At 38.7% G+C, this 26725-nt stretch overlaps 1 protein-coding gene across 1 annotated transcript in view; it reads right to left on the reverse strand.

The window, feature by feature from the left end:
- Positions 1-25620, reverse strand: part of LOC145535600 (dedicator of cytokinesis protein 11-like) — a 62038-nt gene extending 36418 nt beyond the window's left edge. Inside the window, 8 exon segments of the mRNA XM_081564025.1 lie at positions 6780-6886; positions 16690-16747; positions 16836-16856; positions 16858-17030; positions 19396-19417; positions 19533-19646; positions 24064-24245; positions 25578-25620. Of these exon segments, the coding sequence (XP_081420151.1) occupies positions 6780-6886; positions 16690-16747; positions 16836-16856; positions 16858-17030; positions 19396-19417; positions 19533-19646; positions 24064-24245; positions 25578-25620 (720 nt within the window).
- Between the last annotated feature and the right edge of the window lie 1105 nt (positions 25621-26725).

A 26725-nucleotide genomic window follows, 5' to 3' on the forward strand; every position in this document is an offset into this window, starting at 1 on the left:
TCAACATTTTCACTCTCCTCTTTCACTTTCTTCAAGAAGCTCTTTAGTTCTTCTTCACTTTCTGCCATAAGGGTAGTGTCATCTGCCTGTCTGAGGTTATTGATATTTCTTCTGGCAATCTTGATTCCAGCTTGTGTTTCCTCCTGCCCAGTGTTTCTCATGATGTACTTCGCATATAAGTTAAATAAGCAGGGTGACAATATACAGCCTTGATGTACTCCTTTCCCAATTTGGAACCAGTCTGTTGTTCCATGTCCATTTCTAACTGTTGCTTCCTGATCTGCGTACAGATTTCTCTGGAGGCAGGTCAGGTGTTCTGATATTCCCATCTCTTTCAGAATTTTTCAGAGTTTGCTGTGGTCCACACAGTCAGAGGCTTTGGCATAGTCAATAAAACAGAAGTAGATATTTTTCTGGAACTCTCTTGGTTTTTTGATGATCCAGCGGATGTTGGCAATTTGATCTCTGGTTCCTCTGCTTTTCTAAATCCAGCTTGAACATCTGGAAGTTCACAGTTTCACATACTGTTGAAGCCTGACTTAGAGAATTTTGAGCATTAATTTGCTAGTGTGTGAGGTGAGTGCAATTGTGTGGTAGTTTGAGCATTGTTTGACATTGCCCTTCTTTGGGATTGGAATGAAAACAGACCTTTTCCAGTCTTGTGGCCACTGCTGAGTTTTCCAAGTTTGCTGGCATATTGAATGCAGCACTTTCACAGCATCATCTTTTAGGATTTGAAATAGCTCATCTGGAATTCCATCACCTCCACTAGCTTTGTTCTTAGTGATGCTTCCTAAGGCCCACTTAACTTCACATTCCAGAATGTCTGGCTCTAGGTGAGTGATCACATTATCGTGATTATCTGGGTTGTGAAGATCTATTTTGTATAGTTATTCTGTGTATTCTTGCTGCCTTTTCTTAATATCTTCTGCTTCTGTTATGTCCATATCATTTCTGTCCTTTATTGTGCCCATCTTTGCATGAAATATTCCCTTGGTATCTCTAATTTTCTTGAAGATATCTCTAGTCTTTCCCATTCTGTTGTTTTGCTCTATTTCTTTGCACTGATCGCTGAGGAAGGCTTTCTTATTTCTCCTTGCTATTCTTTGGAACTCTGCATTCAAATGGTTATATCTTTCCTTTTCTCCTTTGCCTTTCACTTCTCTTCTATTCACAGCTATTTTATTAGTTATTAGAGAAATACAAATGAAAAACACAGTGGGATACTTCATTTCTTATAAGATGGTAAAAATATAAAAGGATTGGCAATTGCTAATGTTGGTGAGGAAGTGGAGCAGCTGAAACTCTCATGCATTGCTGGTGGGAATATAAAATGGTCCAACCACTTGGAAAAACTGACAATTTCTTATAAGGTTAAATATAAAATTTTCTGAGGATCCAGCAGGGTATATTTACTCAAGAAAAATGAAAGCATATGTCCACAAAAGGTCACAGATAGGAGATTCCTTAAAAAACTGGGAATAGAACTGCCATATAACCCAGCAATCCCCCTGCTGGGCATATATACCGAGGAAACCAGAAGTGAAAGAGACGCGTGTACCCCAATGTTCATCGCAGCACTGTTTACAATAGCCAGGACATGGAAGCAACCTAGATGCCCATCAGCAGACGAATGGATAAGGAAGCTGTGGTACATATACACAATGGAATATTACTCAGCCATTAAAAAAAATACATTTGAATCGGTTCTACTGAGATGGATGAAACTGGAGCCCATTATACAGAGTGAAGTAAGCCAGAAAGAAAAACAACAATACAGTATACTAATGCATATATATGGAATTTGAAAGATGGTAACGATAACCCTATATGCGAGACAGAATAAGAGACACAGATGCATAGAACAATTTTATGGACTCTGAGGGAGAAGGTGAGGGTGGGACGTTCTGGGAGAATAGCATTGAAACATGTATATTATCATATGTGAAACAGAACACCACTCCATGTTCGATGCATGAGACAAGGGCTCAGGGCCGGGGCAATGGGATGACCCAGAGGGATGGGATGGGGAGGGAGGTGGGTGGGGGGTCCAGGAAGGGGAACACATGTAAACCCATGGCTGATTCATGTCAATGTATGGCAAAAACTATTACAATAAAAAAAAAAAAAAGGTCACAGATAAGAATGTTTAAAGCAGCCTTATTCATAATAGTCCCAAACTGGAAGCAATCCAAAATCCATCCACAGGAGAATGGATTTTAAAATGTTATGCCAGGAGAATAGAATATTTAGCCATGAAAAAAGAACTTTTGATTTACTCAACAACATGGATGTATCTCAAAAATTTTATGTCAAGCAACAGAAGGAAGAAATGAAAGGGACATACTGACTGATTCCATTTTTATGACACCAAAATACTGTTAAAACTAATCTACATCAGATATTGGGGCTGGGCAGACTGACTGGAAATGGGCACAATGGAAATTTCTGGGGTAATGGACATGTTCTATTTCTTGTTTCTGGTGGTAATTTATATGGGTATAGACAACTGTCAAAATTCATCAAGCTGTCCACTTAAGATGTTTGCATTTTACTGTATGTTAATTTTATCTTTAAAACTATTACAAATCAAAAGTCAGAAATGCAGTTTTTTAAAAAATTAAATTATTATTGGGTCAACTCACCTACTTAAAGAAGCCACTAAATGAACAACAGTTTGTATCTTTCATTTCAATCAAACTTGTAAATCAGTGGCAGTTATTTTCCATTGGCGAGGGCACGAGGAAGAAGCCCCATTATGTAATCTGAAACATAAAATGGCACTATGGAGAATATGATTCCATCTGTATACCTCAAATGAAAAGCACACATAAATTATTACTGTAGAACACAAAAGAGTTCCAACAAATGTGTTTACATAGGAAACTGATTACAGTTCTTGACTAATAAGAAATATTACTACTTTCCCTTGGAGTACAAAAAAGGGTCAGGCTTAAGGCCACTTCAACGACTAAGCTGAAGCTGCTGTTTGGAGAAAAGGACATAACTGCAGTTATGCTAATCCATTTATCTCCCATGAACTCCCTGGAATCTTTCTGCTGTGAGCCCACACAAACTAGAGATCTTAGATGAAAATCATCTAAGTCTAACTAAAAGCCAAAAAATGAATTAATTTACCCCAGGCTTCACAGTCAAGCAATGAACTGGGATTAAAATTCAAGTATCCAGATTCTCTGTTATGATTGATTAATCCAGCAAACATGTTTTAAACATCAACTCTTCTAAGTTCTGGGAGTAAAAGCAAAGTTTACTATCCAGTTGGTCAGTGATAAAGCCTGACATTTATGTAGCACCTAATGACTTATAAAGAACCTTCATGTTTATTGTGAAGTGACCAGGATAGTATTATTGCCTTCATTTTATTATTTTTCACTTAAGAAATATTTATTGAGTTCATACTATGTGCTAATCATTTTGGGCTTCCCTGGTGTTGCAGACGCTAAAGAATCTACCTGCAATGTGGGAGACCCAGGTTTGATCCCCGGGTCGGGAAGAGGCCCTGGAGAAGGAAATGGCAACCCACTCCAGCATTTTTGATGCTAGATGGGGTCCTACTGTTATGAATCTTTTTTTCTTTTTAATTGGAGGATAATTGCTTTACAATGTTGTGTTCATTTCTGCCACACAACATGAGTCAGTCATTAAGTGTGTGTGTGTGTATGTGTGTGTGTGTGTATCCCCTCTCTCTTGAGCCTCCCTCCCACCCCCAGATCTTACCCCTCCAGGTCATCACAAAGCATCGAGTTGAACTCCCTGTGTTATACAGCAACTTACCACTAACTATCTATTTTACATATGGTCATGTATATGTTTTAATGCTACTGTGTCCCTCACTGTGTCCACAAGTCCACTCTCTATATCTGTGTCTCTATTTATATTGATGAAGAGAGAGACTCATAGAGAAGTAGTAGGTAAAAAAAAAAAAAGTAATAGGTAAAGCTTCTAGGCATAGATCATTTTAGCTAAATGAACCAGAGTTAGCTTGAGATTGTTTATATTTAAAAAGCACAATTCATAGTGGCTGTACTAGTTTGCATTCCCACCAACAGTGTAAGAGGGTTCCCTTTTCTCCACACCCTCTCCAGCATTTATTGCTTGTAGACTTTTGGATAGCAGCCATTCTGACTGGTGTGAAATGATACCTCATTGTGGTTTTGATTTGCATTTCTCTAATAATGAGTGATGTTGAGCATCTTTTCATGTGTTTGTTAGCCATCTGTATGTCTTCTTTGGAGAAATGTCTGTTTAGTTCTTTGGCCCATTTTTTGATTGGGTCATTTATTTTTCGGGAATTCAGCTGCAGAAGTTGCTTGTATATTTTTGAGATTAATTGTTTGTCTGTTGCTTCATTTGCTATTATTTTCTCCCATTCTGAAGGCTGTCTTTTCACCTTGTTTATAGTTTCCTTTGTTGTGCAAAAGCTTTTAATTTTAATTAGGTCACAGTGTGGAGATTCCTTAAAAAACTGGGAATAGAACTGCCATATGACCCAGCAATCCCACTGCTTGGCATATACACCGAGGAAACCAGAATTGAAAGAGACGCGTGTACCCCAATGTTCATCGCAGCACTGTTTACAATAGCCAGGACATGGAAGCAACCTAGATGTCCATCAGCAGATGAATGGATAAGGAAGCTGTGGTACATATACACAATGGAATATTACTCAGCCATTAAAAAAAATACATTTGAACCGGTTCTACTGAGATGGATGAAACTGGAGCCCATTATACAGAGTGAAGTAAGCCAGAAAGAAAAACAACAATACAGTATACTAATGCATATATATGGAATCTGAAAGATGGTAACGATAACCCTATATGCGGGACAGAATGAGAGACACAGATGCATGGAACAATTTTATGGACTCTGAGGGAGAAGGTGAGGGTGGGACGTTCTGGGAGAATGGCATTGAGACATGTGTATTGTCATATGTGAAACAGAGCACCATTCCATGTTCGATGCATGTGACAAGGGCTCGGGGCCGGGGCAGTGGGATGATCCAGAGGGATGGGAGGGGGAGGGAGGTGGGTGGGGGGTTCGGGAAGGGGAACACATGTAAACCCATGGCTGATTCTTGTCAATGTATGGCAAAAACTATTACAATATTGTAAAGTAATTAGCCCCCAAGTAAAATAAATAAATTTATAAAAAAAAAAAAATAAATAAAAAGCACAATTCATAGAGTACAAAGTGTGTCTCTATCAGTTGAAACTGCTGCTTCTTATGTTTCTTAATACAACCTTGAAAAAATTCATTTCTAGGGGACTACAAACCCTTTAATCTTTCTCTTTTTGTTGTTTCTTATTTTGGTCTTCACATTCATTAATTGTGAACGTCACTGTGATTCAGTTCTTGGTTCTCTGGTCTTCACTTGCTATATTATCTCCCATTATCAGTGTGCTTTGCTTGTCACACAGCAATGACTTCCAGATGTGGCTCCCCAACTCTGATTTCTCTCCTTAGATCAATTCTGAATGTCTAATGACTTGATGTAGTTTCCATTTCAATAACTTTCCACTGATACTTCAAATTCAATACTCATCAAAAATGGAATTCATCACCTGCCTATAAAATTGTCCATTCATCATTTTTGTATAAATATCCAAACCTGAAATCTCAGTGCTATGAAATCTCAGTGCTACATTTGACTCTTCTCCTACATAGCCAGCATGTCTTCCTCTTTTCCTCAGTGTTCCCTGAACCTGTCACAAGCTGGGTTTAGGCCTGGCTTCTTCACATTTGGACACTTAGGGCAGCCCACACTCCAACCTCTGTCCCCAGCCACCATCCATCAACCTCCAATACATTTCCCACATTACCACCAACTTAAACTTTCCTCCTCCTTGCTTACATCTCATTATTATTCTGCTCAAAAATCTTTGACAGCAACTCAACATTCTAATCAATGAAGTCCAGACAGTCAAAGTTTCTCAAAATCGGACCTCCACTACTACTCTTCCCTATGCGAACTCAATGGCTTAGCCGAAATGATCCATTCACTCCGCCCCCTAAAATACACCTTACACTTTCCCACCTCTTAACTTTTAACCCTGCTATCCTCCTCTGCTGCTGAAATGCCTTCAGGGCATCCTCATTCTTCAAACCTCTCTCTAGTCCTAACTCTCCTCAGCCCAAAGTTATCTCTTACCTTTGATTCTGCACAGAACATACTATCTGTATCATTCAAATGGCACTGTCTGTCTTCTCTCTATTTTGTGTAGGTGAGTAGTCTCTTTAGGTAGACATTGGAGGTCAGGGAATCAGCATATCAAATTATTTTCTAGCTCTTCTATCACCAAGTCAAAGCACTGTTCATAAGTCAGTGCTCAACAAATATTTATTGAGTGAGTGACAACTGCAGCTGTTTACTATCCATATGAAGCTCAGAGCAGAAATTTTCCATCTTTGAAACATCTTTAAAAGAGGAGAAGCAGCCTCCTCTCCTTAGCTGTTACATTGTTAACTCTATTTTTCATGGAGATGTCTCCAGAGTATTGTGACTGTGATCTGGTTACTAGGAAGGTGATTGGATGATGATACATGGTACATTTCTAAAATCAGACAGTAAGAACTGTTGCAGAGATAGGGCTCCACATTCCAAAAAGGGACAGCTGTTCCCTGGGTAGTTTTAATCCTTATAGTTCATCAACCCTTAGTTACCTTTCAAATTAAGTTAGCTGTAATAATTTCTTAATGTAAATATATTTAAAGAAGTTAAATTTATCTAACTGGCAATGTAGGCCCTGGAGTCTTACTTCACTATAATGGACATCCATCATTCCAGCATCCTCTTTCATTGCTCCTTCTTCATCTATGTTGGGAGTAATTTTCTTGAAGGCTCAACATCCATTAGGGAATAATTCTGTGTGAATAAAAAGCAGTGAAGTAAACTTACTTTTTAAAAGTGTTTTGTAAATGAAAGACAGACTTGCATTCATTAGTTATCCTTAAAAATATACACATATTTGTGGTAAGGAACACAGTCATAAGTGAAATTTTCAGTTACAAAACCCCCCCCCAATTTCAACAATTCTATCTCTCTACTATACCTCCTACCAGTTTTTTCCCCAAACATTGAGCTCAAGGTACTTAAAAATAAGTTTCATTCTCTGATTCTGCCTCATCTGCAATGCCTACTATAGTAAATGTTTTCCTAATGTGATCTAAAAATTGTTATTAACACTTTGATCCTGTGTATGTTTATCATCTGTCGCCTAAACAAAAAAGGGCATGTACTTTTCAGGTAAACATTGATGAGCTTTTGTAATCATCTCTAGTTCCTTGTTTTACTGGAAAACTGGAAAAGTGGCCTAGGACTTGTAAAGAGAGGCAGGAAATAAAATAGATGCCAGGGATGAAGCATACTTGGATGGGGCACTGGAAGAACTAGAGCTTTTGGAGTTAGACCCAGTTCTATAATTAACTGTGTGATTTTAGATATGTTTATCTCTCTAGGACTGTATCTGTAAAACAGATGGCAACTACTTATAAGAATTCAATGAAATGTAAAGTGTTTAGAACAGTACCTAACATACAACAAGTATTCAGTGAATTAGTTTTACCAAAGCTACCAACAAGTAAACTAGGTTTCTCGAAATAAAATTAAATAATTGCTAGCAGTTGGTATAGTAAGTGACTGCAGTTGGACTGCTGGGAGGTAAGAAGTGAGCCCAAGCTGAGAACAGCTGCTGTAGGATTGTGGGCCAAATTGTTACCATCAAACAAGAGTCTGGGGATAGAAGGCTACATGGTTGTTCTAAAGATTTTGCACTTAGGAACATGTCCAAACACTCTTGCTGTGGTTGCATTTACCCCTATATAAGTGGGTTGTCACTTTAAAGGAAAATTCAGTCTCCTTATAACAGAACCTGCTAGTCAGTAGAAAATCACCGGTCACAAAGGAGACAAACAGCTTTTGCCATCTACTGTTCTACAATCTAATAGTGATGCTTAGAAATGACAACATACTCACAACTAAATATTTGGTAAGCTTCCTGGTGTTAGAGGCTGGGGAAGGAAGAAGGGAGGTTTAAGAAAGCCAAACTTCATACTGAGATTTCTCAGCATTCTGATCATGTATCATGTCTTGGTCTATGGGACACTCATTGAGTAGGAGTGCATTGTGAGAACTTTTGAAATTTAGAAGAAAATATCCCACTTGATTACCTTTATAAAGTGGAGTTAGGCAATTGAAGATGAGGGCCCAAAACTTGAGCAAACACATAGAGAATGTAGTCCTTAACAAAGAAAAGAGTCAACCTCCTAATGGCCTCAGGCAGCTACATCCATAACTGGGGGAAGAATTCTGTCTACTCTGAGGACAGTTTATTCTAAAAGATTCCCACACCCAAGGTTTCTCGAGAAGGCTGGGATTTAGGAGAGGACAAAATGGGGCCAAAACACCTTGGCAAAGAGTCTTTTGGTGTGTATCTCAAGTAGAGGGAGGGTAAATTATGGTTCCTCTCAGAAACAAACAGGTTAAGAGTTACTGCAATACACTCTTCTTGCTAAGTGCATTATCTTGATTCCTATGCCCAATGATGCATCTCCAATTAGAGAAGCACATATATATATATACACATACACACACATATCCATATACATAAATATACACGTCCTTGTTTGTTTTAAGTTATCAACACCCACCAAACTATCCAATGATAAGAGGACTGTTTTTTGTGGGTCTTCAAAATGCTTGGGGAAAACTTTGATTCCCTTTAGTCTTGTTTCGTCCCGTCTTGTTTCAGATGAAACAAGTTACTAAATCTAGGCCAGTGTATACGTGTGTGAGAGCTCTTCTGTAGCCCTATGTAGCATTATATCACATGGTCTTAAAGGGTCTGCTTTGAATCTTTCTGGCATGTGACCTGGATTCCTGATTCTGCCCTTTAGAACTGTGGCTTCTGTTTTCCTGATGTTATCCTAGGGAAAGCAAGATGCAAACTGTCCAACTAGACCACTACCTTGAGCATGAATGGTCCCATGAACAAAGTGGAGGAGAGTTTGGAGGGTGGGAAAGCAGTCCAACCCTTGCTGAAATAAGACTGCTATCGAGTGGAGGGCAGAAAGGGAAAAGGCTGTAACTGGGAAGGAACTGAGGAAAGGAAAAGCTACGCAGAACTGAAGCTGTCAGACCCTGGGTATAAAGACTTGGGAAAGGGACCAACATTGCCCTATAAGGCATGAAAAGAACAGACTCTATGGGAAAGGAAATTCCTTTTCCTGGGGTGATGGAGGAGCTCTACAGGCCTGAAGCTTTGCTGAATCTCGGATGCTTTGTGGTGGTGGAAGAATGCACACTTGACTCTTGTCTACCCTGGGGGAAAACAGCTGTGCACTGTCTCAGGAAGAGAAGAGGAAGAGGTACATGAGTCTATAGTCTCCAGAGAATGACACCTAGAACATGTTGAGGTTTGTAGACAAAGTAGAAGTAGGGAAATTTAGATCTGTTTTTTGATTATGTATTTTTGGGAGTGGGAGTAACTAACACCTCGTATCACCGCTTAGAGGTAACTTAGAAAAAGGGAAGAAAATGAGATCCTCAAGATCTCTGGTGCAAAGAGCAAGAGCTCTGGCTGAAAGAAGTTTGAGGGTGGGGGTGAGGCAGGGAGCACTGTTCCTCTCTCTCCACTTTCCCTTTCAGTTGAGTGCCTGAAACATGAAAAACAGGATCTAGAAATGGCCCATCTCTGGTGTTCTGTGGTCACTTTGCTCACTCAGGCAACCACCCAATGGGACAAACTATTTTTTTTCTTCAAAACTCTAAAGAGGAGAGCATCTGTCTCCACTGCATCAGCTGTAGCATTTCATTTCATCTTGATGAAAAAGAAACCATTATGATGACTTCAAGAGAAATGGCATAGAACTTTGAGAAAACTGAAAAATTTTGGCAATTGATATGTCAGAGATTTTCTCTTAATCATAGAAGGATATTTGATAGAAAGCAAAGGTTTCTACAATTGCTCTATTATTTTTGATAAATAAACTTGTCTTAAGTATAAATGGAAATTTTTCTTTCAGTCCTGCACTCAAATGTACTTTTATTTACTCTGTGAATATCCAGGTCTTATCTAGGTTATGGATTTCTCAGACTGGAAGACAGGTTAACAGGATAAGAGTTTAACTTGTGTTTTAACATTAGTGGTTTCAGTTCAGTTCAGTTCAGTCGCTCAGTCGTGTTTGACTCTTTGCGACCCCATGGACTGCAGCACACCTGGCCTCCCTGTCTTTCACCAGCTCCCAGAGTTTACTCAAACTCATGCCCGTTGAGTTGGTGATGCCATCCAACCATCTCATCCTCTGTCGTCCTCTTCTCCTCCCACCCTCAATCTTTCCCAGCATCAGGGTCTTTTCAAATGAGTCAGCTCTTCACATCAGGTGGCCAAAGTATTGGAGTTTCAGCTTCAGCATCAGTCCTTCCAATGAATATTCAGGACTTATTTCTTTAGGATGGACCAGTTGGATCTCCTTGCTGAGAAGACTCTCAAGAGTCTTCTCCAACACCACAGTTCAAAAGCATCAATTCTTCTGCACTCAGCTTTCTTTATAGTCCAACTCTCACATCCATACATGACTACTGGAAAAACAATAGCTTTGACTAGATGGACCTTTGTTGGCAAAGTTATGTCTCTGCTTTTTAATATGCTGTCTAGGTTGGTCATAACTTTTCTTCTAAGGAGCAAGCGAGTGTCTTTTTAATTTCATGGCTGCAGTCACCATCTGCAGTGATTTTGGAGCCCAAGAAAATAAAGTCTGTCACTGTTTCCACTGTTTCCCCATCTATTTGCCATGATGTGATGGGACCAGATGCCATGATCTTAGTTTTCTGAATGTTGAGCTCTAAGCCAACTTTTTCACTCTCCTTGTTCACTTTCATCACGAGGCTCTTTAGCTCTTCTTCACTTTCTGCCATAAGGGTGGTGTCACCTGCCTATCTGAGGTTATTGATAGTTCTCCCGGCAATCTATATTCCAGCTTGTGCTTCTTCCAGTCCAGCATTTCTCATGATGTACGCTGCATATAAGTTAAATAAGCAGGGTGACAATATACAGCCTTGACATACTCCTTTTCCTATTTGGAACCAGTCTGCTGTTCCATGTCGAGTTCTAACTGTTGCTTTCTGACCTGCATACAGATTTCTCAGGAAGCAGGTCAGATGGTCTGGTATTCCCATCTCTTTCAGAATTTTCCACAGTTTCTTGTGATCCACACAGTCAAAGGCTTTGGCATAGTCAATAAAGCAGAAATAGATGTTTTTCTGGAACTCTCTTGCTTTATCAATGATCCAATGGATATTGGCAATTTGATCTCTGGTTCCTCTGCCTTTTCTAAATCCAGCTTGAACATCTGGAAATTCATGGTTGACATACTGTTGAAGCCTGGCTTGGAGAATTGTGTGCATTACTTTACTAGCGTGTGAGATGAGTGCAATTGTGTGGTAGTTTGAGCATTCTTTGGCATTGCTCTTCTTTGGGATTGGAATGAAAACAGACCTTTTCCAGTCCTGTGGCCACTGCTGAGTTTTCCAAATTTGCTGACATATTGAGTGCAGCACTTTCACAGCATCATCTTTTAAGATTTGAAATAGCTCATCTGGAATTCCATCACCTCCACTAGCTTTGTTCTTAGTGATGCTTCCTAAGGCCCACTTGACTTCTCATTCCAGGATGTCTGGCTCTAGGTGAGTGATCACACCATTGTGGTTCTCTGGGTCATGAGGATCTTTTTTGTATAGTTCTTCTGTGTATTCTTGCCACCTCTTCTTAATATCTTCTGCTTCTGTTAGGTCCATATCATTTCTGTCCTTTATTGTGTCCATCTTTGCATGAAATGTTCCCTTGGTATCTCTAATTTTCTTGAAGAGATCTCTAGTCTTTCCCATTCTGTTGTTTTGCTCTATTTCTTTGCACTGATCGCCGAGGAAGGCTTTCTTATCTCTCCTTGCTATTCTTTGGAACTCTGCATTCTCTTTCCTTTTCTCCTTTGCCTTTCACTTCTGTTCACAACTATTTGTAAGGCCTGAGACAACCATTAGCAGTTTACCTTGGCATAACTATCACACTTTAATCACAAAATTAGCAAAATCAGGTGTTTTGGATCATTGGAATGATTGAGGCCAAGGGAGGGAAACTCGAAGGATTTTACTAATGCCACCATTTCAGAATATGATTTTCTAGTTTGAGTAGAATTTACCAGGCTTAAAAATAAATTGCACCTATAAATAAATATGTAAACTTCTCCTAAATTTAACATTATTTTTTTAAATGCAAAATATCATTTTTTCTTACTCAGAAAAGGGCTCTGTGATTTCTACGAAGGATAAATTCTAAAAACAAACAAACAAACAAAAAAAAAACCTTGAAAGTACGGTGAAATAAATATTTAAATGATTAGTTTAAAAGCACTATTTCACTTATTGAAACATGTCACATTGTTTGGTGCTCAGGCTGTCTGCCTCAAGCTAATGTCCAAAAAAATCTCACAGCAATATTTATATATTTTAGTTGCTCTTTTCTCCAATCCTACAGTTATAATTCTAATATCTTAAGTACTGATAATGGGGATAAATAATTCTTGATTTTTGCTTAGTTTTAAGGTCTTTGCACTTGTGAAAAAATTCTGAGGAAATATTTTATTATATTTAACTATTTTCATTATCTAACAGGTATAGGTTTATACTTAGTAGACATAAAACTCATTTCAAATTTCTAATAACTGAAAATATGACATAATATTAACCTGATATATCTGAAAGACACACCTAAAACTTTATTAGGTACTGTGTTTAGGGTTCTCATATTTGTTAGTTTATTTGTAACTGCAGGTGTGCAATTTCAATATTTGTTTTTATGGCAATTTCACAGGCATACCAGTGATAGAGGAAAAAAAAACCTCAAATGAGGCCTGCTTTTGACAATTAATCTACTTCTCCATTTTAAAACCACATATGAACTGAAAAGAAAATACTAGAGGATACCAATTTCAAATATATGATTGTTCAAAAGAAATTTAGTACCAAACAGAAAGTGTTAAATTTAAAATACAAGTAAAATGAATCATTTTAGTCATGCTGTTTTGTTTGGGAAAAATATATAGCTAAATGTAGAAATTCTGGAATTAAAAAATAAAACAAGGTAGTTTTCTCATAGTCAAAACCACAGTAATACGACTCCCACAGGATGGTTTCATTTTGCAGTAATGTTACTCATTTGACTGCCTTCAAGGAAATACTGGGTTGGCCAAAAAGTTCTTTAAGGGTTTTCCATATGATGTTTCAAAAAACCCAAATGAAGTTTTTGGCCAACCCAATAGCTTGGCAATGATGATAGACAGTGGGAGGTTTCTTTGCAGTGCCCAATGTCAATCAATTTTTTAAAAACTTTTTATTTTGTATTGGAGTAGAGCTGAATAACAATGTTGTGACAGTTTCAGGTGGACAGCAAAGGGCTCAGCCATACATATATGTGTATCTATTCTACTAACTCAACTGCTTTACTATTTAAGTAGTTGTTACAGTAGTCAACAACACTAATTTTGGAAAGAGAAGCTTTCAGGCAGATTCCTGAATTAGACTTGCCGAATCCTGAGCCCTTTAAGACCATGATGCCATTTGTGGCCCCCTCCCCAACCTGCAACCAGCCCCAGCTCTATTGAGACATAATTGATATTGAACACTGTGTAAGTTTAAGGTGTATGTGTTGATTGGATACATGCATATATTGCAAAATGATTACCACATTAGAGTTTATCACCACACGTAATTACCATTTTGGACAGAGTGAAAATATTTAAGATCTACTTTCTTAGCAACTTTCACGTATATAGCACAATCTCGTTCACTATAATCACTATATACATTAGATATCCAGGACATATTCATCTTGTAAGTAGAAATTTGTACCCTTGGACCAAAATCACCCTATTTTTGCCATGCCTCTGGCTACCACCATTCTACTTTCTGCAGCTACAAGTTTGGCTTTTTAAGATTCCACGTATCAGTGAGATCATACAGTATTTGTCTTTCTTGAACTTATTTCACTTAGCATGATATCCTCAAGATCCAGCTGTGTTGTCACAAATGGTAGGATTTCCTTCTTTCCATTGACTATATGTGCCTTGTCTTCTTCATCTGTTCATACGGATCCATTAGCATCCTTTCACTTCAAGTTGAAGAACTTTTCTTAGCATTTCTTGAAAGACAGGTCTAGTGGTGATGGACTCCCTCAGCTTTTGTTTGCCTGGAAAAGTGCTCATCTGTCCATTTCTGAAGGACAACATTGCTGGATGGAGTATTCTTGGTTGGCAGTTATTTTTTTCTTTCAGAACTTGAAAAATATCATTCTACCCTCTCCTAGCCTTTAAGGTTTCTGCTGATAGCATCCCATAGATCATATAGGCTTTCTTCACTCTTTTTCATTTTTCTTCTTCCTCCTCTGACTCGATAATTTCAAAATATTTAAGGTCTACTTTCTTAGCAACCTTCAAGTATATAACACAATCTTGTTCACTATAATCACCATATACATTAGATATCTGGAATATATTCATCTTGTAAGTAGAAATTTGTACCCTTAGACCAAAATTTAATTCAGACTATTTCTTCTGCTTGATCCATTCTGTTTTTAATACTCTCTATTTCAGTTTTCACTTCATTCATTGTATTTGTAAGCACCAGAAAATGTTTGGTTCTTTTTTTGAGATTTCTATCTCTGTTTAACTTCTCATTTTGTCTGTGTATTATTTTCCTGATTTTACTGAATTTTCTGTTTTATTGTAGCTCATTGAGCTTCCTTAGAAAAGCTATTTTGAATTTTTTATTGGATAAATTGCAGATCTCCATGTCTTTCTTACTACAAGATTATTGTGATCCTTTGGTAGTGTCATAGTTCCTTCATTTTTCATGTTCCTTGAAATTTTGCATTGCTATCTTCACATTTGAAATAGAAGCCACCTTCAACCAATTTTACTGACTGATTTGGGGTGAGAAATACTTTTCATCTGTTCTGCTAGGGATTCTGAGGCTTTCACAGACCTTCTATGGATACACCTGCTCTACAATTCTGGCTCCCACATATGACAGAATTCATGAGCACATATGTCTTTTCTCCATCATGTAACATACCAGGGCAGGTGCTAACAGCCTCCCATTTGATTTGCCAAGGATGGTGCTACTTGTGGTCTCTCCCTGGCCCACGAATTCTGGCTGGCTTTCTGCACATGCTCAGTAACCATCGGCCAGAGCTGGCTCTCACTGCCTTCAGCAGCAAGCACATAGATCCAGCTACAGGATGGGGGAGAGTGTGGTTGAGGTACATGGAGCACAAGGGGTGCCTGTGGGCCAGTAGGTGATCCACAGGCTAAATATCTCTAGGGATTTGTTGGAAGGCTTTTTCATAGAGTCTATGATGTGGTTAGTAGGGTCTCTGTGCATGTAATGCCCTCTAAGAATCCTATCTGCTGCTCCCTCAGCCTCTTCCTGCCTCCCACTCATTCGGCTCACGACTCAGAACTCTGGATGGAGCAGGAGAGAAATGGGCCTCTTTGGGAGCATCCTGTGCTGCTGGGAAACACAGTACCCATTCATATGCTCTCACTTTTCCCTGCATTAGAAATCAAGGGTAAGAAAGTCTCTCTTGGCACTGAGCTGTGCCACCTTGTGGAAAAGGTGACATGAATAAATCAAACTGTTCCTCTTACCCTCTCCAGTGCATTCAAACCTGTATAATTTTTGCTCCAACAGCATGCCGGAACTTCTCCACTGGACTTCTGGACTTCCCCCAAGGCTTTCTTGTCTGTGGGTGATTATCTAAAGAAGTGTTCTCCAGGAGATCCTAGACTGCAGGTGAGAGGGGCTGGAGCCAACTCATAGGCCACTGCAAGGTCCACAGACAGGACACAGGTCTGTCTGCCTATTACCCGATGCATGGGTGGGTAACATTCCTCTCAGGTCCCTTGGCATGTGGGGCTGGATCCCACAGCTCCCACAAAGGCACTTCATCCATGTATAGATGCCAAATTGTTCTTGAGATGGGTATACAAACAAATGACATCTTATAGGGCCATCTAGCTGATGTGTGAACTCCCTTTTTTGTCTTTTTAGCATTTTTTAAAAATATATTTCTTTCTTTATTTGCCTGCACTGGGTCTTAGTTGTAGCAGGTGAGACCTTTAGTTGTGGCATGCAGGATCTGATTCCCTGACCAGGGACAGAACATGAGCCCTGCACTGGGAGTGCAGGGAAGTCCTCTCAACACCCTTTTAATACCAAGATACTGTTATACTAAAATGGCTGTACAGATATAATTCATGGACAAGTTGGGGCAGACAGGGGAAAATAAGTGATGTATGTTATCCAGAGCTTCCCATAAGCCCTGAGAAGAATTTAATCTGTGGCAGTCTTCCAGGGAGACAATCTTGGAAAATAAACATTGGGCATCAGGCCTGGCCCTGTACTATTTAACTTATTCTTGTACTCTTAATGAAAGCAGAAGGCAAATGAAGAATCCAGTTTTCTTTTAGAACAACTTCTGTTTAACAGTGAGTGAATGAAAGGTGAGCATATTTTTCAGAGCTCAATCATATGCCATTCATAGCCGTAAGCTACAAAGATAAAACTCCTTGGGCTAACTGAAGTTCTCCCCATCCCTAAGAATAGAAATATCTCACTTTTTTTATGAAGAAACTCTGCAACCAAAGCTGCTATGTGGACATAACACATCTCTGCCTGGAAAAGGAGACAAAGAAGGAACCATGAGATTGTGCTCCAGGGGTTTGGGAGGGCTTGTGTTTAGAACAAAGTCATAAGTAGTCACCTCTGAAAAATCCCCATTTTTTTATATCAATCTTGGCCATGCTATCAAGCCAGGTTTTTGTGAGCTCTGAGGTACTTGCGTAGGACTTGGCTAAGCTAAACTGGAGATCAATTAGCATTTTGGAGTCCTTCTCATGCTCCTTCATTTGAGCTGTGGCCATAAGAACAGTATGGATTCTCTTGGTCAAGTCTTTGACTTCTGGGGGAAAAGCAGTTGCCCAATATCAAAACAAACAAAAAAGACATATTTATCAATATTATTGGTGTGCTCTAAGCCTAAGCAGCCCATCTTGGGAATAACATAGAACTTTTACCCCTTGTCAGAGATCTCGGTATTTGGTTCTTGGTTCTTGGCATGTGGGCATCCCTAAAGAGTTTTAAATTAATTCTTTAAAACAATATTCTACTGTCTCAGGCTTCAAAGGCACTGAGTTTGATGGCAGTATATTCCTAACACATAAAAGCATGGACTCACAAAAAAAAAAAAAAAAAGCACGGACTCTGGAGCCAGACTACCTGGTTTCGGACCCCGCCTCCTCTGCTGTCAATTCAATTGCCATGAAGGTGATCCATGTTCGCCTTTATTATTTAATTTTAGTAACAATAGTAACTAAAAATTGATATTTTACTATGCAACAAGCAGTGGCCTGGGCACTTTACATGTATTAAACTTTATAACAACATTATGAATTAAGTACTATTATAATTCATTTTACCAATAGGAAAACCAAGATACACAGCAGTTATGTAGTTTGGCCAAAGTTGTGAAGTTAGTAGGTGGTAGAGATAGGACTGACACTCAGGCAGTTGGGCTACAGAGCTCATGATCTTAGTCACTCTTCCATCTACCAACTGCCATATGCATCAATGTGAAAACCATACTGTAGACATTTCCAATTATGCAAATAAGAGTTTATGAATCACAGAACACTCTATAGAGTTTAAAGAGATCATTACTTTCTCTTAAAGCATCGCTTTTGTCCTCAAAAGCACAAAGTTAGAGTGTCCTCTTTATCAGTCCTATGGCTTCTTATTCACCCCACAATTATATATAGGGTTCTGAGGAGTAGGGACAGGTACAGGCCTTAGGAAGCTTTTCAATGTGAATATCACCAAAGGTGGAGAAAATTATATTCAAAGTGTATTCTTTAAAGATGACCTTTTAAAATGATTATCCATATGTGTGTGTGTGCGTGTGTATATATGTGTGCATATATATGTATATATATATAGTCTCTTCTTATACATTAGTAGAGATTTCATTTATGGGAGAAAGCTATACCTTTGTTGTAATAGAGTTTATTGGTAATGATTGCCTTACCTGAATAAAACTGTCATTTCACAAATGAGTCATGAAAAAGATTTCCTATCAAGGAGGGCTAAAACAGACCCCATTTACTTCGAAAAAGTTGGCAGTCTAACTTTTATATAACATGGAATTAAGGATGGTATAAAACTAGGAAAATAAACTTTTAGGGTATGAGTAAAAGATCCTAAATGACATAAGCTATTTCTGTGCTATTGGGATTAGTTGGAATATATACTGATTGCTTAAGGAACCAGTAGAACTAGCTGAAAAGCAAACTTTCCCAGCCTGAGAATGGCTGGCACTATTCAGCGTTGTTCTTTTTTTTTTTTTTTTTTTCAGTCTAAGCAACACTCTCTCCTATGGGAATATGTTTTGGTACAAAGATTCAACACGTCCCAAACATCAAGTATGCTCTGACTGTGAACTTTTTTTTTTCCAGATTTTACACAAGTTGTCAAATTATGCTGGAAGATGACCTTTCCCAAGAATGGGGATGATTCCTCTGGGAGGAAACGTTCTCTATTGGCAAAGGAGTCTTCTTCCCTTGTACACAGACATCACTGAAGAACAGAACCTACTCTCCATGCAACAAAACAACAAATGAACTTTTACAACGTTTTAGGTTTTAAGTATATAGGTAGGAAAGACTAATGGTGTTCAGGGTCGTGGGTTTGGCCTCAGCCAACGGTTGCCTAAGAATGACAGTCTTGGATGTGGGTTTGCCAATGAGTATCTCTGGCAAGCCCCAGTTAACAGATGATTCTTTAAGCTCAGAAAATCATCAAGTAATGAATCCCTTCTGTGCCATTCCTCATCTGCTGGCAAAGGATCAGGCAGCTGTTAGCTACTCTAGTAAGTAAAGTTTTGTGAAATTTCCAACTCAGTGCTTAATTAGTAGTAGTAGTGAAGCCGCTCAGTCATGTCCGACTCTTTGCGACCCCATGGACTGTAGCCCACCAGGCTCCTCCATCCATGGGATTTTCCAGGCAAGAGTACTGGAGTGGGGTGCCATTTCCTTCTCCAAGTGCTTAATTAGCCAATCTTATAACTGGTAACAACAGTTGAGGGGAAAAAAGCACCCATTTCTTTTCTAAGTAAGTTTAAATATCAAGCCCAGAAAAAATTCAAATCCTATCATAATTATGTACACACAGTATAGTCATTCATTCACCCATTCAACTAATACTGAATATTTACTGTGTACCTGGCAGTGTTCTAGGTGCTAGTGGTACAGGGATGTACTAGACAAAGCCTTGACTTGTGAAGCTCACATTCTATACACTTGATACTATATAAAAGTTGTGAATCCAATACACAGTTTACCTTGAGAAGTGAAACTCCCCTAACAGTGAACATGGTTCCAACTTTTCACTTAAAGTGAGAACATACCTTCATAGGTCTGTCACTGTTTGCAAAGTTATTGATAATGAATAAAGACTCCTGAAATCTTGATCCTCCACTTAGTGCTACATCCATTATCAACTGGCTTACAGCAATTATTATCTGTGGAAAGAAGAAAACACCATCTTTCAAATGTCTTTTGAACACATGCTGCTTGTTTTCATCAATGTACAAATCCATAAGCACTCATATGAAATGCTCCTTTTAAAGATTTTACAGAGTTCTATCAAAATCTATTTTCTTCCTACATGAGTGGTTTAAATTCTTCTATTGAAATAGCAACTTTAGGGGCTTGCCTGGGGTCTCAGTGGTAAAGAATCTGCCTGCCAATGCAGGAGACATGGGTTCGATCCCTGGTCCAGGAAGATTCCACATGCCGCGAATCAAGTAAATCTGTGCCACAACTATTGAGCCTGCACTCTAAAGCCTGTGAGCTACAACTACTGAGCCCACATGCCATGGCTACTGAAGCCTGAGCATCTGAGAGCCCATGCTTTGCAACAAGAGAAGCCAATGCAATGAGAAGCTGGCACAGCAATGAAGAATAGCCCCCGCTTGCCACAACTAGAGAAAGCCTGCACAGCAATGAAGAACCCAGAACAGGCAAAAATAAAGAAAAAAAATTTTAAAAAGCTAACGACACAGCAAACGAAGCAACTGACGAAGAATTAATCTCAAAAATATACAAGCAGCTCATGCAGCTCAATTTCAGAAAAATAAATGACCCAATCAAAAAATCGGCCAAAGAACTAAACAGACATTTCTCCAAAGAAGACATACAGATGGCTAACAAACACATGAAAAGATGCTCAACATCACTCATTATCAGAGAAATACAAATCAAAACCACAATGAGGTACCATCTCACACCAGTCAGAATGGCTGCTATCAAAAAGTGTACAAACAATAAATGCTGGAGAGGGTGTGGAGAAAAGGGAACCTTCTTACACTGTTGGTGGGGATGCAAACTAGTATAGCCACATGGAGAACAGTGTGGAGATTCCTTAAAAAACTGGAAATAGAACTGCCATATGACTCAGAAACCCACTGCTGGGCATACACACCCAGGAAACCAGAATTGAAAGAGACATGTGTACCCCAATGTTCATTGCAGCACTGTTTATAATAGCCAGGACATGGAAGCAACCTAGATGTCTGACAGACATCCATTCGTGGCAGACGAATGGATAAGAAAGCTGTGGTACATATACACAGTGGAATATTACTCGGCCATTAAAAAGACTGCATTTGAATCCGTTCTAATGAGGTAGATGAAAATGGAGCCTATTATACTAAGTGAAGTAATTCAGAAAGAAAAACACCAATACATTATACTAACGCATATATATGGAATTTAGAAAGATGGTAATGATGACCCTATATGCAAGTAAGCAAAAGAGACACAGATGTAAAGAACAGTCTTTTGGACTCTGTGGGAGAAGGTGAGGGTGGGATGCTTTGAGAGAATATCATTGAAACATGTGTATTATCATATGTGAAACAGATAGCCAGTCCAGGTTCAATGCATGAGACAGGGTGCTCAGGGCTGGTGCACTGGGATGACCCTGAGGGATGGGATGGGGAGGGAGGTGGGAGGGGGGTTCAAGATGGGGAACACTTTTACACCCATGGCTGATTCATGTCAATGCATGGCAAAAACCACTACAATATTGTAAAGTAATTATCCTCCAATTAAAATAAATAAATTAATTTAAAAACCTAACGACAAAGTCGTATCATAAAAGAAAGAAATAGCAACTATAGTAAAGTTGCAGGATACAAAATTAATACACAGAAATCCCTTGCATTCCTATACACTAACAATGAAAAATCAGAAAGAGAAATTAAGGAGCAACTCCATTCACAATTTCAACAAAAATAATAAAATACCTAGGAATAAACCTACCTAAAGAGACAAAAGACTCAAATACAGAAAACTCTAAGACACTGATGAAAAATCAAACAAAACACAAATAGATGGAGAGATATACCATGTTCTTGGATCAAGAATCAATATTATGAAAATTACTGTACTACTAAAGGCAATCTACAGATTCAATGCAATCCCTATCAAATTACCAATGGCATTTTTCACAGAACTAGAACAAAAAATTTTACAATATTTATGGAAACACAAAAGACCCCAAATAGCCAAAGCAATCTTGAGAAAGAAAAATGGAGCTAGAGGAATCAACTTTGCTGACTTCAGACTATACTACAAAGCTACAGTAATCAAGACAGTATGGTATTGGCACAAAACCAGAATTATAGATCAATGGAGGTTCCTAATTTCAAATTTTATTGGACTTTTCTTGGTTTGATGTAAAAAACTTTTGAAACACACAGCACATCTAGATCTGAAACCATTTTCATAATTAGTGAACTGATACAATGGTGGTCAGGTATTTACCTTCAATACGTTTGCTAGCAAGTAGTTTTAATAAAGTTGGGAATAAAGGATATTTCTTTGATGGTTTCTCATTTCTTTTCACTAGTCTATCTCAATGTGCTGGACTTCCAACTCCAGTGCCTCAGCTCCTTTCTTTGTTTCTGACTAGGGCCTATCTAAATAGTTTAGACAGTAGTATGTTTTAGCATATACACTACATAATGATAACAGTATAATGCCATGTAATGGTGCTTTTAGGCTTCACCAATGGCTCAGCAGTAAAGAATCTGCCTGCAATGCAGGAGATGTGGGTTTGCTCCCTGGGTTGGGAAAAAACCCTGGAGGAAGGCTTGGCAACTCAGTATTCTTGGCTGGAGAATCCCATAGAGAGAGGAGCCTGGCGTTCTACAGTCCATAGGGTTGCAAAGAGCCCAGACACGACTGAAGCAACTAAGCATGTATGCATGGTGCTTTTTAATCTCTCAGGCTCCTTTCAACGAATGCTTATATGATTCAGGCTGAAGTGTTCGTGGCCAGAAGCTTTAGCCCTGATCTGAGAAACGAGATGCTATAGGAGTTGCATGCAAGCTCTTGAGTCCAAGTGCCCTAGATTCAAACTTTGACTTTATCAATTATTCACTGAATGGCTTTGAGAAAGTGAATTAACCCTCCTGTGCCTCACTCTCCTTACAGGCAATATAAGGATAATAACAATACCTACATTACAGAGCTGTTATGAGGATTAAAAAGATCATACTCACAATACTACTACTTAACCAGTTTATTGAGCACTTAGACATGGTTCTAAGTCTGCAATTTATTAATTCATTTTATTTGAATATAGGACTTGAGAGAAATTGATGTTTTAACCCAGAAGGATGGACGCTAATGGGGAAGTTCAAAAATATCAGCACACTAATTGCAGAAATGCTTTGAGGGAAGGTGATACTCAAGTGGCATCTCTATGAAAGCAAATATTAGATAGTCTAACATATAATGTTAGACCTAGTATCCAAAACTAATTAGAAGATTTTTACAGAAAGCATATACTTCTATCAGATTTTCACATCACTGATGACGTTTCTAAAAAGCTACTTATGGCCGTTTCCTCATTTATAACCTAGTCTCCAATAAACAACTGCAATGGAACTGATCATGGCAGTAAAGACAGAAATATGACCAAGCATTTCCCATATTACAATTGAGGGCAACTGAGCCAAGAACTCTCAACTGTGTTTTAGTTCAGACCTGTTTCATCACATAAGCAAAAATTATGGAGATGTTGAATAACAACTACCACATACTAAGTGTCTATTATGAGCTAGGCATTTTGTGCCTGGCACTACACACACTTTATTTTTAACCCTCATGACAAACCCTGCAAGCTGAAACATACTTGGCCTCATGTTACAGATGAGGCAAATAGTTAAGATGAGCTGAGTAAAATCCCTAGGGTCACATATTAAATAAGTAGCTAAGCTACGATTTAAGTCCAGGTAGGTCTGATTCCAAAGTCCATGTTTTCCACTAAACCTTGAGACTTCTCTCATTATTTTTAACTAACTGGGCATGCTGGAGATAAAAAACAAAAGTACTTCATTTGTTACTTAATCATCTTGTTTAATCTTCACCAAAACCATATGAAGTGGGTAGGGATATTTACCACTGTTTTACTTATGAAGCATCTGAGGTACTGAGAGACTAAAGAAGTCCTTGCTAGGGTCACACAGTGTGTGATACCCGTGAAATCTGGAATCTATGTTCTTAACACCTATGTTCTCAAGCAGTGTAGTCCAGTAGAAATAGGATATGAGTCAGATGTGTAATATTAAATTGTCTAGCAGCCACATTAAAAAGTAAAAAGACACAAGTGAATTTTGATTTATTTTACTTAAACCAGTATATCCAAAATATCATTTCAACATATAGTCAATATAAAACAATTGAGATATTTTACTTCTTTGTACTTTCTTCAAAATTCAATGTGTCCTGAATTCAGACTAGGCACATTTCAAGTGCTAGATGGCCTCCTGTGGCTAATAGCTTTGTATTAGACTGGGGAGCTCTAGATCTTAATGTAGAGAGGCTAAAGGTTGAACAGAAGAAAGAGAAGCTTCAGTTTTCACTGACCTGCAGACGTGTCCTTAAAAAGGTTTTCCTTTTGGTGTACTCAAAGTTGTTTCTCATCAGAAGATACAGAAGTGCAGAGGCTTCATTCCTGGTTGAGCTAATCTTTGACGTGCAGCACTTTAAAACCTTATAGCAAAATGCAGCACACATGTTTACCCTTCTTTGAAAAAGGCAGAGGGAAACTAAACAATAGGAAAAACATAAATAAGTATCTGAAGACGCTATCACAGAAATCAATCAACTATCAAATGCCTACGCTATTCTCCCTAAAACTGTGCTGGGTGCTTTGAGGATACAAAATCAACATAAGGTTAGAGCGCCGCTCTGGAGAACCCAAGCTAGTTAAAAACATAAAGACCAGCATGTATTAATGACAGAACAATGCAAGTCAGTATACAAGTCTACAAAAATGTGAGATACTGACTACAAATGCCACAGATCTAACAAGAGCTCATGATGGTCTGGGAAAGAAGATAAGTAGGTTTTCGATGATATGTATTAAATTAATGAATGACTGAAATGATGACTGACTGACAGGTCTCAATTTAGGCCTTAAAAATGGGAAGGCCAATCTGCATTACTTACTCTTTTGCTTTATATTTAAACAGTTCCTAATATTATAATCTTCCAAATGCTGGGAAAATTATATCAAGAATCTATTCAGCAAATAAAGTTGATCTTTTTTTTTTTAAAGTTGATCTTTTAACAAAATGCAGTATAGATGAAGTGTACACACACAAATATAAATGTGCATCCTCTACTCATAAACAGTGTTGAGTAAAACACAGTTTGGCATAGAAAAAGTACAAAAGTAACTATCTAATCCTCAAAACAGGCAAGTGACTGCTACTTTTGGAATGTATTCACTCTGCTTTGCGGAAAATAAGCTATACATAGAACATAGGCTTGTTATAAACTTCCATGCTTACATGTCTAGGCAAGCGAGTACTAAGCTGCTCCAGGGTACACAATGGATTTTTTCAGGGAGTGTGAAGCTAGATTCTTTCAAAATCATTCTCAGAAATATTGGATTTAAACCCATATTATAGGAATCAACATAAGGCTAGGGCCTTATTTCAAAATTATTTCTCAGAAATATTGAATTTAAGCCCATATTATAGGAATCTATCTTCTTTTTATCACCTTAACACTAAGTACAATGCTTCTTACTGTTTATGCTTCTTCATTTATTAATGAACATTTAATAAATGTTTTCTAGCAGGCATTGAAAAAAATCTCATCAATGGTTTCACCAGATTAAATAAATCTTGTTGGGCAAGGTACTCCTGTATGAAAATACAGGAAGGGAAGGCACAGTGGTAAAGTAGTTAATCTGCTATAGGAAGTCTATCAATCACTTCTCTGAGTGGGCAATGACCAAAATTATCAATGACCTTGTAATTGCCAATTCCAATGGACTCCCTTTCCACCTTATCTTATTAGGCCACTCTGTATTGCATAATAATGCTGATACTCTCTTCTCCTTTGGTTTCTGTGATACCCTTCTTTCTTGCCTTTCTTCCTATTTCTGTGACTGCTCCCTTTCATCTCCTCCATAGACTCCTCTTCCAACCCCTTCTATGTTGCTTTTCTCCAGCATACTGCTCTTAACTTTTTGTTGCTGTTCTTGCTCTTCCTGTACAGACTCTCCAGGGGAACTTAAACCACTCCCATGGCTTCAACTGCCACTGGTATGCTGATGATCTCCCTAATTCACTCTGTTCCAGCTAAACTGAACTTTCAGTGCCCAGAATTTCAAGCTCTATCCCTTCTCCTTAGAACGTTTTTCCTTGAGCTTTTCAAACGGCTGGCCCCTTTTCATATTTCAGGTCTCATTTTAGAAGTGACAAATTCAGATTCCAACTATGTGACATTCTGGAAAAGGCAAGACTGGGGAGACAGTAAAAAGACTGTTGATTACCAGGGGGTGGTGGGGAGGGGAGTGGTGAACTGATGGAGATTTTTAGGGCAGTTAAAATACTTTGTTTGATACTAAGATGGGTACATGTCATTTGTCCAAACCTATGGGATATGCACCAAGAATGAACCTTAATATACACTGTGCACCTTGTTGTTTAGTTGCTAAGCCGTGTCTGACTCTTTTTGCAACCACATGGGCTTTAGCCTGCCAGGCTCCTCTGTCCATGGGATTTCCCAGGCAAGAATACTGGAGCGGGTTGCCATTTCCTTCTACAAGGGATCTTCCAAGCCCAGGGATCGAACCTGCATTTCCTGCATTGGCAGGTGAGTTCTTTTTACTGCTGAGCCACCAGGGGAGCCCACGTGGAAAATTATTATGTGTCAATGTAAGTTCATCAGTTGTATGCAGCACTCTGGTGGCAGATGTTGATAATGGGGGAAATTGTATGTGTCTATGTGGGGGTGGGGATATATAGGAAATTTCTGTATTTCCTATTGGATTTTGCAGGAGAAGGCAATGGCAACCCAATCCAGTATGCTTGCCTGGAAAATCCCATGGATGGAGGAGCCTGGTAGGCTGCAGTCCACGAGGTCACAAAGAGTCGGACACGATTGAGCGACTTCACTTTCACTTTTCACTTTCATGCATTGGAGAAGGAAATGGCAACCCACTCCAGTGTTCTTGCCTGGAGAATCCCAGGGAAGGGGGAGCCTGGTGGGCTGCCGTCTATGGGGTAGCACA

This window comes from Giraffa tippelskirchi, chromosome X (assembly GCF_054371585.1).
Source record: "Giraffa tippelskirchi isolate mGirTip1 chromosome X, T2T-mGirTip1v1.2.pri, whole genome shotgun sequence".
In the NCBI taxonomy this organism is placed as follows: domain Eukaryota; kingdom Metazoa; phylum Chordata; class Mammalia; order Artiodactyla; family Giraffidae; genus Giraffa; species Giraffa tippelskirchi.